Source organism: Theropithecus gelada, chromosome 1 (assembly GCF_003255815.1).
Source record: "Theropithecus gelada isolate Dixy chromosome 1, Tgel_1.0, whole genome shotgun sequence".
Lineage (NCBI taxonomy): Eukaryota > Metazoa > Chordata > Mammalia > Primates > Cercopithecidae > Theropithecus > Theropithecus gelada.
Window position 1 is genome coordinate 113,786,910 of NC_037668.1, and position 17,019 is coordinate 113,803,928.

The 17,019-nt window shown below is 35.2% G+C and overlaps 1 protein-coding gene across 1 annotated transcript in view; it reads right to left on the reverse strand.

Annotated features, from left to right (window-relative positions):
- The window catches only part of COL24A1 (collagen type XXIV alpha 1 chain), a 392,112-nt gene that overhangs the window by 131,493 nt on the left and 243,600 nt on the right, over nucleotides 1-17,019 (reverse strand). The window contains exons 29-32 of the mRNA XM_025390892.1: nucleotides 12,230-12,283; nucleotides 11,904-11,948; nucleotides 11,741-11,785; nucleotides 5,417-5,470 (exon numbers count right to left, since the gene is read on the reverse strand). Of these exons, the coding sequence (XP_025246677.1) occupies nucleotides 5,417-5,470; nucleotides 11,741-11,785; nucleotides 11,904-11,948; nucleotides 12,230-12,283 (198 nt within the window). The remainder of the gene's footprint in view (nucleotides 1-5,416; nucleotides 5,471-11,740; nucleotides 11,786-11,903; nucleotides 11,949-12,229; nucleotides 12,284-17,019) is intronic.

Sequence of the window (17,019 nt, forward strand, 5' to 3'; positions counted from 1 at the left end):
CCTAGGCCATCTCCAATCCCAGTACCAACCAGTCCTGACCCCGTTTAGCATCCAAGATCAGATGAGATTAAGAACATTCAGGGTGCTATGGCCATTGATCTAGTCCATTTTCATATAACACTATACCACTTCATGAGTAGTGCCAGTACTTTATAACAATTCCTCCCTCTTCTTCCTTATAACATTTGACTTATCCATGAGATATAATACCAAATACTGTTGCTATTATTATTTTGTACAAATTGTCTGTTAGATCAATTAAGAATTATAAAAATATTTTATTTTACTTTCATTTATTCCTTCTCTAACACTCTTCTTACCTAAATGAGTTTCTAACCTATGTCACTTTTCTTCTCTCTGAAGAACTTCTTTTAACATTACTTGCTGGTCTACTAGTGACAAATTCCTTAAATTTTTGTTTGAGAAAGACTTTATTTCTCTTTTACTTTGAAATTCCCAGCTTCATAATTCCAAAATGTCTGCTATCCCTGAGTCTGTTTCTGCTTTTGTGTCTCTGTAGACTGTTTCTGCCTTTTATCTTGCCTTATAATTTTTTTTGAAAGCCAGACATGATATAAATGTAAATGAAACCAAGGTGAATAGGCCTTTAATGTGATATTTTATATTATCTGGCTGTGGGTTAGGCTGTGTTTACTGGTTGTAGCTAGGCGTGTTTCAAAATGGTTACTATCCCTCTCCCTCTGCTGGAAGCAGGAGGGAATTCTTCTCTGTTTGAAAGTGAGAACCTGTTAGGGCTCCGGAAGGACGTAAAACTCAGGAACACGTAGGGGCCTCCCAAAGACTAGGCCCTCTCTGAGTTTTTTTAACACTCAAGCTGGTCTACACTGAGTCTCCAGTAATTTGCTAATTATAGTTTAAAGTGTCCCTACTGTCCAGCTGTGGGCTATGTATTTGCCTGTCTGTCTCTCCATTTTGGGGGCAGTACTTTGTCTTGTGACCTTAAGTCTCTGACAGATCTAAGAAGAGTTGTTGACTTTCAGTGTGTCCATCTTTTTTCTTGTTTTGAGGATGGGAGTGATGACTTCCAAGTTCCTTACATTTCAGACCAGAAAACACATTAATTAATTACTTAATTAATTTAGAGGCAGAGTCTTGTTCTGTCACCCAGGCTGGAGTGCAGTGGCACGATCTAGGCTCACTGCACCCTCTGCCTCCCAGGTTCAAGTAATTCTCCTACCTCAGCTTCCTGAGTAGCTAGGATTACTGGCACCCACCACCATGCCTGGCTGATTTTTTTTTTTTTTTTTTTTTTTTTAGTAGAAACGGGGTTTTACCATGTTGGCCAGGCTGGTCTCAAACTCCTGACCTCAAGTGATCCACTTGCTTTGGCCTCCTAAAGTGGTGGGTTTACAGGTGTGAGCCACTGTGCCCAACCCAGAAAACACTTTACTATTGTTAACCTAAATAACAAAGAGAAAGAGGCTCTCTAAAAGAAATAAGGTATTTATTTTGGAATAGAGCACTGTAATGGGAATATGCATGCCGTAGTAAGCTATGCACATATTCAGGGAGATAAAGAAAGGGAATAGTTTGTAAAGGAAAAATGAGGATTATATAATTGTTTTGAAATGTTTATCCTTGGCTATAAATATCAACAACAATGGTGATACCAGTCCAAGGCTGGACAGGCCGTTGCTGGGCAGATGTCTTTTCAGAAATATTTTTTGTATATGGATGCAAATGTTCTTTGGGCAAGGTTGTGATTTTTGCAATTTTTTGTGATCGTTTGTGCTATCAGGCATCTAAGAATGAGAACTCTGTCTTTATGGCCTTCACCTCTATTTGTCAGATTTTTCTTTTATTTTCTTAACATCAGTGACTCCATTTTGATTCTGACAACTTTCACACTATGATTTTTAAATCTTTTTTTGGGGGGAGACTGGGAGATTCAGCTAGAAGCCAAATTGTGCTCCACACACAATAGTTTTTTTTTTTTTTGAGATAGAGTCGCACTCTGTCACCCAGGTTGGAGTGCAGTGGTGTGATCTTGGCTCACTGCAGCCTTTGCCTCCTGGGTTAAAGCAATTCTGCCTCAGCCTCTCAAGTAGCTGGGACTACAGGTGTGTACCACCACATCTGGCTAATCTTTTGTACTTTTAGTAGAGGTGGGGTTTCACTATATTGGCCAGGCTGGTCTTGAACTCCTGACCTCAAGTGATCCATCCACCTCGACCTCCCAAAGTGCTGGGATTACAGGCATAAGCCACTGTGCTTGGCTCCCATGCAATGATTTTTAAAGAATCAAAAATGGCTGGCCGGATGCAGTGGCTCACACCTGTAATGCCAGCACTTTGGGAGGCAGAGGTGGGCGGATCACAAGGTCAGGAGATCAAGACTATCCTGGCTAACACGGTGAAACCCCATCTCTACTAAAAATACGAAAAATTAGTGGGGCGTGGTGGCAGGCACCTGTAGTCCCAGCTACTCAGGAGGCTGAGGCAAGAGAATCGGTGGAACCTGGGAGGCAGAGGTTGCAGTGAGCCAAGATTGCGCCACTGCACTCTAGCCTGGGAGACAGAGCGAGACTCCATCTAAAAAGAAAAAAAATAAAAATAAAAATAAAAAGTTGCTAAATTTTAGATTCCTTGTTTTTGTATTTTTCATTATATCTGTGATATATTAATAGATTTCTTAACAACAACTAACTTTTCCTTGATTGTAATTCTTCCTTTTACTTCACTTAGGTGGATAATTCTTTATATACATGGTTAAATTTTACTTAATTTTTCGTTCAGATTTTTACAATTATATTTGTAAGTGAAATTCATCTGCTGCTTTATTTTGGCTGCTCTCTTTGTCTGACTGAGATGCTGATATAGGGTACTCTTATCTTTTGTTTCCAAGACTGTTGCCACTCTAATGAGGAACTGAGTGAAGTTTTATTATACACTTTTAGTTAACTTGAGAATCCTATTAACTATTTTTTGAGGTAAGTGGAAATGACTTCTGGTATCTAAGAAAAAGTAGCTAGAAAATAATATTTTAAAATTTACAGGGGATATTATAAAGGAAGCTTATGAAGAGTTTAAATTTTAGAGTATAGCATTCCCCTTGTTCCCTCTTTAAAGGCAGTTTTCAATAATTAAGAGATATTAACTACATTTATTTAGGTCAGGAGATTTTTTTTTCAACTTGTCTTCTGAAACGGAAGAATAAATGAACAATATGATAAAAGAGAGAATGAACAAATGTCACCATTCTCCTCTTATTGAGGGCGATTGTGCAGGTTGTACACTACATAAACCAAGGGACATTATTTGTTACAAGGTTTGAGTTGATTAGACATTTTCTTTCTGTACATATGTGATTAAAATCTACATCAGGGGTCAGCAAATTTCTTTTTTTTCAAGGGCAAGACAGTAAGTATTTTAGGCTTGTGGGTCATGTGGTCTCTGTCAAAACTTTTAAATTTTGCTGTCATAGTATGAAAGCAGCCATACATACATAAGGGAATTGTTGTGGCTGTGTTTCAATAAAATTTGATTTACAGAAGCATAACGGGACTGAGGGCTGTGGTTTACCTATCCTACTTTATGCCTACATACTTCTAAGGGAATCTAATGTTATCATGAAGATTTTAAGATGGGTTATGGTTATAGCTGAAAATCCTAACTTACATATCTGATTTTCCTCTTACTCTCTCAGTTTCTTGTGCAGTTTCAACCTTTTCTGCCAGGGTTTTGTAAATGTTGTAGCTCTTTAAGCCTCAGCCTTAGATCTTTTTCTTTTCTCACCTCTATACTCTTTCTATAGGCAATGAATCCAATATTTTTTAACTTCAGTGCATTCCTCTACTCTGAATCCAACTGCCAACTTCATGTTTCTCAAAGACACCTCAAATTCAACAGTTAAACTGAATTTATAATCTTCCATTCTCAAACCTACTTTTCTGTGTTTTTTTTTTGTTTCAGTGAATATTATCATCAACTCTTTAATACAATAAGCCAGAAATTTAAGAATTATACTTCACATACAGAGTCTTTATTACCTATTGATTTTATCCCCTTTTGAATCATTCTGTCCATTTCATCTCTCTGCTCATAAAAAAGGTGCTGCTGATTTTTATCTGTATTATTGCAACAGCCAGCCATTCTTGGCTCCTTCCATTTTGTGATTTGACTGATATTTATAAAATAGACATCAGATAATAAACTAAACAATCTGATAATAAAGCTAGTCCTAGACCTTTAATAACATCCTTTGTTCTAAGGATAAAAATTTAAAATGTTGGCAATAGCCCTCATAAAGCTGTGTGTGTTTTGCCACCTGCCTCCTTTCTAACCCCATCTGGCACTTACTTATATATACCAGACATTATACCAGGAAAGGGGATTACAAAGATAAAATAAATGGTCTCTGATTTCAAGCAGGTTACAGACTTTTTAGGGGATATACTTAAGTAAATAATGCTAAAGAGAGTTGCATTATTTTAGGTCAGATAAATATCAGAATCGAAATGACATGTTAAGATATGCATAATAGGGAGAAAACCAAGAAGGATTTAGCTTAAAAAATCAACAACATATCTAAAATTCTTTATTTGGAAAGAACTATATATACTGTCAAATCTTTACTTATTGTTTTGAGAGCTTATATCATAGGTTAAATATATAAATGAGGAAAAGGTTATGGTAAGAATAGCTCTTTGACTGTTAGAATTTTCCATTTGCCACTAACTAAATGAATTATACAAAAGCCACTTGTAAATCTTTGTGTCAACTGATGATAAAATCAATGCAGTTGTTTGAAAGACTATACTGTATTGTACATCTTAGAAGCACATTATAGCACATTACATCTGACACCATTAACCAGAAGAATGACTTCATTGGCAAAAAAGAATAAATTGTAAGAAAGTAGGTGTGACAGGTCTTTCCTTTTCACAACTTACCTTCCATGGAAACTCTGAAACTGTTTCATAACGATTTCATAAGTTTTTGTATTGATGCAAGTTTTTGTACTGTTGATGTAACTGCATTTCTGTCATGTTTGCACATTTTGGCCCATCAAAATGTTTGGCTTCTCTCTATATGGTCTTCTAATTATAGAAATTGCCTCATAAGTGTGATTGTGCGTGTGTGGCAATGTAATATTATAAGAACAGCAAGCCATTCAGAAAAAGAATTTCTGAGATTCAATAAAACAGAGTTTTCTTTGTTGAAAATAGAAATACGCTCAGATTTAACAGCTCCAGAAAAACAGCACCATATTTGACTATATGAAACCAGAAAGGCACGATAAACTATTACTTTTTATTCTATGTGATTTGTCTATGGTGTCTATGATAAATGCTGCTTTCTAAAACATACCAGTCACAGCACAGCAGAGCAATAATAGAAATGTAAATGTACATTATGAGAAAAACACAATTAGAAAAGTATAAACATAAACTTACTGGCTCTCCTGGAAGTCCTCTGTCACCTGTACTTCCAGGCAATCCCTGTAAACCCTGGACAAATAAAGGCAATACTTGTAGGAAAAGTGTTGTGTGAAGATGTTTTACACAGTTTCCTTACCTTAGCTTTCCTATGGATCCTTCCACCCAACTTTTCTGTCTACTGCTATTTTTTTTTTTTTTTTTTGCTTTTGTGGTAAATTTACTATTTTAACCATTTTTAAATGTAGTTACGTGGCATTAAGTACATTCACATTGTTGTGTAACCATCACCAGAACTTTTTCATCTTCCCAAACTGAAACTCTGTACCCATTAAATACTAACTCCCCATCACCCCTTTTTTCTATTCCCTGGCAACCACCATTCTATTTTCTGTCTCTATGAATTTGAATACCCTAAGTACCTTATATCAGTGAGATCATACAATATCTGCCTTTCTGTGACTGGCTTATTTTACCTAGCATAATGTCTTCAAGGTTCATCCCTGTTGTAGCATGCGTGAAAACGTTCTGCTTTTTAAGGTTGGGTCCACTGTATGCATATCCCACATTTTGTTTATGTATTAGTCTATCAAAGAACATGGATTACTTTCAACTTTTGGCTATTGTGAATAATGTGGCTATGAATATGGGTATACGAGTATCTGTATGAGTCCCTTTTTTCAATTATTTGGGTATCTACCTAGAAGTGGAACTGATAGACCATATGGTAATTCTCTGTTTAACTTCTTGACAAACCACCAAACTGTTTTCCACAGCAGTCCCCCTATTTTATATTTGTACCAGTAATGAACAAGGGTTCCAATTCCTCCACATCCTTGGCCACACATATTTTCTTTTTTTTTTTTTTATAACAGCATTATAATGTTTGTGAAATAGTATCCCATGGTGGTTTGATTTTCATTTCCCTAATGACGAGTGATGTTGAGCATCTTTTCATGTGCTTACTGGCCATCTGTATACCTTCTTTGGAGAAATGCCTGTTCAAGTCCTTTGCTCATTTTTCCATCAGGTTGTTTTTTTATTCTTGAGTTGTAGGAGTTCTTTGTATCTACCCCTATTTTTATTTAATCCTCACTCCTATACTGTGACAAATAATTACCCAAAATTATTTTAAATCTGAATTTCTTTACAGTTTTAATGTCCACATAAAGTTTCCTTTTTCAAAAAATAATAATGTCCTTGTGATGTGTTAATAAGTATGATTTATGTCTTTAAACCCTGGCAAGGCACAGGAGACTCAGAACCTAGATAACTGGAAATAACCATACTGAACCTGTAACTTCCTTTTTTCCCCATCTTTACACTCTTTGTAGTACCATAAAAGAGTGTTTCAGATATGAAGTAGATAGAACACTAAACCAAATTCTGAGTCTTCTCTGACTCAGTCAAAGATTTATTGAGCATTTACTGTGTGCGAGGCACTGATGACCACTGACAATACATAACATGTTGACCCATTTGTAAGTTGCATCTTCTTTTTTTGCTTTATTTTATTTATTTATTTATTTTTTTGAGATGGAGTCTCACTCTGTTGCCCATGCTGGAGTGCAATGGCGTGATCTCGGCTCACTGCAAGCTCTCCATCCCGGGTTCACGCCATTCTCCTGCCTCAGCCTCCCGAGTAGCTGGGACTACAGGCGCCCGCCACCACGCCTGGCTAACTTTTTTATTTTGTATTTTTAGTAGAGATGGGGTTTCACCGTGTTAGCCAGGATGATTTTGATCTCCTGACCTCGTGATCCGCCCTCCTGGCCTCCCAAAGTGCTGGGATTACAGGCGTGAGCCACTGCGCCCAGCCGTAAGTTGCATCTTCTGCATTATTGACCTTGGGAAAGTTGATAACTATACAGCTAATCACAAATACCATTTTACCTTAAAAAACTAAAAGGTATAAAAATATGACATTAAATTAGAAGTAAAGATATTCAAAGTTCTTAGCAACACACTGTCTTCTAAGTTATAATCTTTAATGCTATGTTCAGTTTCTCTGGCTAGGGAAAGGGAACTATGTAAAATTATGGACTCCCATCTAGTTGAAGCTCTGTTTCAGTCATGTAAATGATATGGTGCCTATTTACTCCAGGCTCCTTAATTAAGAGATAGGATCATTATAAGGAATCTCTCTGTGCCTAGTAGAACAACTGAAATATACAGAAAACTTCAGAACTTTAAATAATATCTGCCCAATTTTCTTTGTAAAGTATGTATAGACATAATATCAAGCTTATCATGTACTTTTAATGCTGTTGATACTGCATAAAAGCTCTTTTGCAAAGCCACGAAATAATTTAAGTGGACTCTGTTTTTATTGGGGAAAAAGCGGAAAAGCACAAGCTGGAATAAAATAAAAATTATCTTTAAGGCTTTTTAGAACTCCCTTCTCCATTACTTCAACCCAGTAACTATGATAATGATGACCATGAGGATAACAATGGTTATTTTGGTTGTTATTTATTAGAGCCTGTTCCAGGAACATAATAAATAACATTTGTTATAACTATAAAAGATTTCCTATATCAAAGATGGGGAAACTGAAGCCCAGAGAAGTTAAGTAATTTGTACAAAGTCAAGACTGCTAGTAAGTGGCAAAGCCAATATATGACTTCCAATATGATTGATTCCAATAAAATATAATGATACATTATATGCAAGGGAATAATTATATATATATATAATTTTTATATATATATATAAAACTGTGGACTACTTATCAGAAATACCGACGGCCAAAAGAAAATGGCAAGTTACCCTTACAGAGTTGAATAAAAACAAAAGAATCCCCCAAAAGACTCTGTCAACCTAAAATCTGATATCCGGTGAAACTGTACTTCAAAAGTAAAGGAGAAATAAAGACATTTCATAAACAAAACCTAAGAGAAATATGTACTAGCAGACTTTACTACAAGAAATATAAAGGATGTTCTATAGGTTACAGGGAAATGACATCATTTGGAAACACAAATCTTCAGAAAGTAATGAACAGCATCAGAAAAGGCAAATATGTGGGTAAATGATAAACATTATTTCCCATTAAACATCTCTAAAGTATGTATTTCATTTACATTATGAAAACATTTTATTTATATTAAAGCAAAAATTATAACTTTGCAAATGTGTAGTTTAAAATATATGTAGATGTAATACATAAAACGATTATAGCATAAAAAAGTATTAGTAAATGGACCTATATTGTTGGCAAGTTTCTTACACTTGTGTTAAGTATTTACATAAAACACTTATTTTGTGGCACTTCACAGAAGAAGTTTGCTGACCCTTGACCTAGAATAACCATGGAAAATTATAATGAGAAGAAATAGAGCTAAAAATCCAACAGACAGATTAAAATAGAATTCTCAAAATTATTCAATGCCAACAGAAGACATTGAAAAAAACAACAAAAAGGAAACAAACAAAAACAGATCATTAAATGGGAGACCCAAATCTAACCATATCAATTACGTATCAATAATTACATTAAATTGAAATTGAACAAATGCTCAAATTAAAAGGCAGAAATTGTCAGAATGAATAAAACGCAAGGTCTAACTATAAGATAAGATATTCACTTTAAATATCAAGACACAGATAGGTTGAAAGTAAATTAAGGAACAAGATATGCCATGTAAGCAGCAAGCTAAGAAAGCTGGAGAAACTTTATATTAGTGTTAATATCAGATGAAGTATACTTCACAACAAATAGTATTACCAAGAGTAAAAAGCATTACCAGAGATAAAGAAGAATATTTTTTAACAACAAAAAAGGATCAGCTGATGAGGAAGACATAATAATTACAAATGTGAATAAACTTACAATAGAATTTAAAAATACATAAAGCAAAACTGGAAAGAATCAAAGGTAGAAATAGAGAAACACAAAAATTATAGTTGGAGAATTTTTACACCCCTATCTCACAAACTGATAGAATATCTAGATTTAAAAAAATACTCAGTAATGTATGAGCTATGATAGTTTTTATATTATTTAGAGAACCTAAAATAGTGATCCAGGCCTTAACACCTTATTAGCACAGTGGATTGTGGTCTTTTTTCCTGATTTTCTTTTGAGTCAGATGTATGGGAGGCAAGTATTGTATAGGAAACAGTGTTGGTCCACAGACAAATACACTTTTACTAGTTATCTGGATTACCAGAGCACTATGTGTTGCCAGTTTTCATTTAATTCCTGGCTTAAAATTATGAAAACTTAGAGATGGAGAGGGTCTTAGAGCTCTCATCCTAACCATTTTTTAAAATTCATTTTAAAAATAAAGAATATGTATTTTTAGAGATGGGGGTCTCACTACATTGCCCTAGCTGGTCTCGAACTCCCGGGCTCAAGAGACCTTTCTTCCTCTGCCACTGAAAGTGCTGTGATTACAGGCATGAGCCATCACGCCTAGCCCTAACCAATTTAAACACGGTTATATGGTTTTTAGGAGCATACACTAGACCAAAAGTCAATCTGACCTCAAATTTAGTTTTCTAATATACAGCACTGCCTGTTTGTTGATAGTGCATAAATGACTAGAGACACTAAGACTGTGCTGAAGGATCAAATGAATCTTTGGGGCTTGTTTGGCTTTTTTCAATTGATTGTTCCCAGCTTCTCCAAGATCTCAATTCAATCAAGGAGAAGGAGACAATGTAGGTATAGAGCCAAGTAAATCTCAATAACTATTATAAATTCATATTTAATGTCCAACTTTGTCATGCACTAAGGAAACTTAATTCTTCCAGGAGTCTACGTGACACGTTTGCCAGGGTAAGGTTTCAAACCAGGGTAAGGTTACGAAATGATTCTAGTATCTTTTATTTAATTGAGAAAGTCAAACATGAAATATTACATTTATACAAGCATACATTGATGGGCTAAAAATAAAGGTAAAATTCTAGGGAAGGTCAAAAATGAATGACCTATAATTTTACCTTCATTTTCAGTACATCAATGAATACAAAATGAATAAGTAATTTTATTTATCTGGGCCTCATTTTTTTTTAAATGAGAGGAATGAACTTGAGCTTCAAACTTTTCCACTCACTGCAACGTATGGGCACTGTATAAAGTACAGCAAATTAGTCATAATCTATACAAATACCATTTATATCGATATAATAGAAACTCAGATGATGAATATTAAAACTCAAGTAACATTCTTTGAGGATAACGTTAATCAATAATACAATGCCACACACAAGTTCTTTCCCAGACACAGTCATTTATTTTCTGTCTTAGGTCTCTGGTATTTTAGGTTGGATCACTGTTAAACACAATGTTATTGTGGGAAACAGCGGGCAGGGGGCAGCAGATTTCAAAAAGGAACAAGCAAATGCAGTGACATTTACTATGTAAACAATTATTAATAGTATAGCAGCTAAAACATTTTTATTCTATCCTTTTCTGTCTCCTGAGCTGCAATATATTTATATTATCTATTTTTATAACTTTATATTATATATATGTGTATATAACAAATCAAAATGTCATCATTAAAAATTAAAATTCTGAATGAAAGTAAAAATATTCATATACCTAAGCTTATGTGCTCATATACATGTACTATCTTATGTGTCTATGTGTAAGTATGCATGTGTGGGTATATCTTTATTTAACATTTTTTTTCCTCTTACTTAGTGATGATAACCACAGAACTTGTTGCCTTTCAGGGAAAAAAAATGTATAATTCTGGTAAGATTTTTGATGGTAGGAAAATAACCAGTATTATAAAATATTAACAACTCCTAAGAAGTGCCATGGGAAAGCATGATGACACACACAGCTCTACACTCCAAAGGCCTAAAAGGAATTCAAGTTGAGTTAAAAGAAAACTAGGCAAGAGGCCCCAAAAAAGTTACTTATTATGTTAGCTTTATTAACGTCTCATTATATTTATATATCATGCCATTTTATTTTGAAATGGGTTTTACAGTAAAACTAATTTATCTTCACTCTATTTATCATAGAGTGAAGTAAAAGTATCAGTTATAACCACCAGTTACGGATAGGTACAACCCAGGCCCAGAATGGGTAAGCAACTTGCTCAAATAAAACAATGACCCAATGATTAAAGGAGAAAAAGAACTTACATTCTTTTAGTCCAACGTACTGAATACTAAACAATAGTTGTATCAGAGAATAAAGCAGATAAGGGTAATCAGTTCATAATTTATACATATATCAAGATATCACATTGTATACTGCAAATATATGTAATTTTTATGTGTCAAAAAATCCCCCAAACATTGTTTGAGCAGCCCCTCTCTTCAAAAAATAGCAGATAAAAATTGTTCATCGCCTGATTTTTTTTTTTTTTTATTACTTACTGGTTTCCCTTGAACTCCTCTTTCTCCAGGGTTTCCAGTCTTCCCCTACACGAGAAAGAAAATGCTTGAGTCAAGTAGTCCCCTCCAAAAAGATTAATCATACTAAGAGAAACAAAAAAGACTTAAAATGTTCATCTTTAATGTGAAATGTTTTATTACTTACAATAAGACCGTGAGGCCCTCTTTTTCCTTGATCTCCTTTTTCACCCTAAAAAAGCATCAAAGCCAGGTGAGTTAGTAAGAATGTGAATTATCGTCTTATATATGCTAGCATATATTCACATACAAAAAGATAGTAAGTATACAGTTCAATATTGAAAAGTAAACATCTCTGTGTCTGTAGTAAAAACTTTTATGTGTTTCATACTTAGACAAAGAGAAAATTTAGAATCATATTTTTGTAAGGAAATATGTTGTTTTTTAGACCAGTAGGACATACGGGCTCAATAAAATTTAACTGTGTATGAAATGAGAAAAATCAATGATTACCTTGGCACCTTGTATACCTTGTTCCCCTAAGAGACCATCTGGTCCTCTTGGTCCCTAGAGGTGAAAAAAATATCCTGTTGTTAATTTGAAAATGTTCCCTTTTTTTTTTTTTTTTACTGTTATGTGTCCTCACAGATGAAGATGCTGTGCCCTTCTTTAGTAGACAAACTCCTTCTGCTTGATTTTATGCCTGACAACAGAAAATACTACAGCTGGGTATATGGCTCAACCTCTCTGCATGGGAGAATCAGCCCATGTTTTTAAGATTTAATGACAAATAATAAGTCAAATGAGTACAAAAATAGCTAACTCAGTGGTTGAGGTGGTTATAATATAGGTGTGTTATTTGGGTATTTCGTTCACTTTATAGTTTACTCAGCAGCCAGCCAGGATTTATTCTTAATCAACTCTAAATCAAAAGTGGCTGGATTTGTTTCTCTAAACAGTCTCCTTAAGTTTAATATTTTAAGATGGTGCTCTTTTCACGTTATTAGAAAATGATACCAATGCAGGAGCAGAAAACCAAACACAGCATTTTCTCACTTATAAGTGGGAGCTGAATGATGAGAACACATGGACACATGGTGAGGAACAACACACACTGGGGCCTATCAGGGGGCCTGGGGGAGGCAGTGCATCAGGAGGAATAGCTAATGGATGCTGGGCTTAATACCTAAGTGATGGGATGATCTGTGCAGCAAACCACCATGTCACATGTTTACCTGTGCAACAAACCTGCACATCCTGCACATGTGCCCCTGAACTTAAAATAAAAATTGAAGAAAAAAAAAAAGCAATAAAGTTTAGCTGGAATGAAAAAAAGAAAGAAAGAAAGAAAGAAAATGAGTGCTGACTGCATTGTACCTGCTATGCAACTGCTTGCCAGGAATTACTGGGAGATGGCAGGAGCACAGAAAAGGTAAGAGAAAATACTACTGAAAATATTCGTGTAAATTTGAAACTTCTCAGTGTTCATTCAATAATTAGCTGCAAAAAAGCCGTTGCAAAAGTCATTCTATAATAAAATGATAGAATACTCTTCCATTAAATTATCACTTTCTTTGGAAGACGTTAAAGTCTTTGTTCAGGGACTTGATTCAATTCTACAGATTCTAACTGAATACCTGTGGAAAAGGAATTGTATTAAGTGTTATGGTGATTTATAATTGAGAGGAAGTTTCTCTATTATACAAATATACAAAAGACAATTATATAGATAGATAGACAGATAGATAGATAGATAGATAGATAGATAGATAGATAGATAGATAGATAGATAGACAGATAAGACATGCCAAGGACCAAAACAAGAATTCAAAGAGGGAGACAACCTTCACATTTGTAATGGGAATAAAGATATTTTTAGCAGATGGAGGTCGAGTTCTCATAGACTTATTTCAAATAGAAGAAACTCTACATTGAGGGATAGTATGAGAAAAAAATACAGAGGCATGAAAAAAGATGCTCACAGAATAAAAACATAGTTTGTTTGGTTAGGCTATTGATTACATGTTGATAAATATTAAGATGTAAGTGTGGAAAAGAAGACTAGGACTTACAAGGTGAAGGACTGAAGTTTACTTTTAAATAATTTGGCAGAAAACTGATGCTGAATATTTCTATACAGAACAGTGATACACATCTCCCAGGACAACATACAGATTTGAAGGAGTCCTTTAGGCTTCAGAATCTTCTCTTGTATCACATCTGAGATAAGCTTTGGTTTAGCTTTATATTATTAAAAGCTATTTACTGTAATAGGACTCTCTTCTCGGAACTCTTAGGGTAACTGCATTCCTTGATCCTCAGAGGCACATTCATGGATTTGGACAGAACACATACTTCATGGAGGATCTGTAGCTCCACTGATCCTGATAAAGCCATAGCTCCGGCCCTACAATTTCTAAGTCTATATTCAAGGTACTCCAAAATCTATTCCCAACTTCCTTTCTGCTCTATTTTCCAATGAAGGACTGAAAAACTGAACTACAGTCTTACTGTGCAAGACCTTGAAGATCAAGTTGAGGAGCATGGACTTAATTTAATAGATCAGTATTTTTTAACATGTGTTATTCATTCAGCAGATGTATACTGAGTGCGTACTAAAAGCCAGGCATTGTTTTAGGTCCAGAGGACACGGTAGGGAGAAGAGACAAATCCCTGAATTCATAAACAAGCAAATAAGTACGTAAAACTAAATTATAAAATGAAAATATGTAGTTAAGTGTAATGAAGAAAAATAAAGAACTAGAGAGTATCCAAGGTGGAGAGGACTATTTTAGACAGGGTGGCCTGAAAAGTCTCTCTAAAGTGACATGTGGGTAGACACCTAAAAGAGGTAAGATTGCAAGCTACGCAAATAATTTGGGGAAGGTCACTGTAGCAGAAAAAACAGCAAGTGCAAAGTTCTGATGAGGGGGCATGCTTAGAATATTCAATAATTGAGTATCTGAAGATGAAAAAAGAACAATGTTCAACGGATGACTCAAGTCTTAAGCATGAAGGTACCTCAGGACTTTGCTCTAATAATCACCCTCAACCCTCAAGATGATCTTGAAATTTCAGCCATCTGTATTGATTCTTTTTCTCTAGCTCCTTCAATGCCTAATTCTTCTCTTTTTGCTCTGAAAGAAACACAGCTAACTTTTTTGAGTAACAAAAGAAGAAGACCGAAAGAGTGTGAAAAGGAATGAGTGGTCAACATTCTAAAATACTATAAAAAACAAGTAAGGTCTAAATTGAAAATGTGTCCACTGGTAATTAATTGGGCCCTTAAAACTCCTTTACAACCTAGAATTTCTATGTATTTCTTTGATATTTTATTACTGAGTAATTGGTAGAAGATAACAGCATCAATAGAAAGCAAATTAGAAAGGTAGGTTTGCTTGGGGTGGAGAGGGAGGAGTGGTGGAAGATAAGGAGTTCGACTCTAGATGATCAAGCCCAATGAAGTAGATATCTCCAAGGCTAGTGATAGAGAGTTAGAAAGTTAGAAGTCATTCTGAGTTTACATGGTGGCAGCCATAAGCATTAAGCTTCAAAAGGCCCCCAGACACACAGTTGTACATTTAGAATTTTTTAAAAAAAGATTGTTTGGTCCAAAGACAGAAAATACATTTCATTTCTTAGATAAATCAGATTAAGTGGCTGCCTAGATATATACATAGAAAAGGCTGCATCTAGCTGGACTAAGTCTCATAATTAATTGCCAGTTTCTTGTTTGGGCACAGAAATCACCTACTGCCATTGCTGAACTAGTCCAAACCCCAATTTTTAAGATGAAGAAACTGAAGTTTGTAGATGTTAGATGAGTAGCCTGACTCCCATGATGTCTAAATATACAAAGACTGAACGACTACGCTTTATTAAGTTTATCATATTTTTTCAAAGGTTAGAAAGAAATGAGGTTAATCCTGTCAGCAAGTGAATTCAGGCTGGAATAGAGGACCTGAAATTTAGAAGTTTACAAAATGAATATTAAACATTCACAAGTAAAGTGCTGATTGGTATTGCAAATCAAGGGAACTCCTTCTAAAATTAAGGAATACATATAGTAATGATAACCACTCATTTTATGTTTTACATTTAAAAAATACTTTTACTACTCAAAGCATTCTAGAGATTCAGTGCAATCCCTATCAAAATACCAATGTCATTTTTTCACAGAGATAGAAAAAAAATCCTAAGATTCATATGGAACACAAAAAAGAGCCCAAATAGCCAAAGTAATCCTAAGCAAAAAGAATAAAGCTAGAAGCACCACACTACATGACTTTAAAGTACACTACTGGGCTGGGTGTGGTGGCTCACACCTGTAATCCAACATTTTGGGAAGCCGAGAAGGGAGGATCACTTGAGCCCAGGAGTTCAAGATCAGCCTGGGTAAGATGGCAAGACCCTGTCTCTGCAAAAAATTTAAAAATTAGCTAGGCACGGTGGAACGTGCCTGTAGAACCAGCTACTTGGTAGGTTGAGGTTCACTTGAAGGAATGAAGAACACACCATCCCAAAATACATCATGAAAACACTGGAGAAATTGTAGTTTCCAGAAGGGCGAGCTGATCTCTCTTCCTGCAGGCAGCAAGCAACCAAGACCCCTCTGGGAGAGCTACCTTCTCCATACCAGCATGAGAAAACAGTCCTTATCACCAGAGACTTAGAATTGAAGGCTGCAATGGACCTGAATAAACACACTTAATGAAGTAACTCGTATCTTCCACCTGTTTTACACCCCCGCTCCCAATATATCTCCTAGTGACTTCCCTAGAAATGTTTACCACTCTAGCTAGATTTTCTTTGTCCTGTCACTTTTTCTCAAATTTATCACTCTTTGTCTAAGAAGTATAAAAGCATCTTGTTTTGGGCACTTCAGACTTCACTCTCTTGTAAAGATCCCCATATACACACAAAACTAATATAATTTGTAGCTTGTCTTTGTTAATCTGCCTGGTGTCAATCAGGTTTCCAGATCCCGCTGAAGAACCCACTGAGGACTAAAATGGGGGCTGGATGTGATCTCTGGCTGCCCTACACACTCATATGTGGGAGCCAAAAAAATTCATTTCATGGAGGTGGAGAGTAGGATGATAGACACCAGAGGCTGGAAAGGGTGTATGGGTAGGAGAGGGAGATAAAAGGAGGTTAGTGGATACAAACATGCAATGAAATGCAGAAATAAGTTCTTTTGTTCAATAACAGAGTAGGGTGACTGTAGTTAGCAATAATTTATTGTATATTTCAAAATAACAAGAAGAGTGGACTTGAAATGTTCCCAACACATAGAAATGATA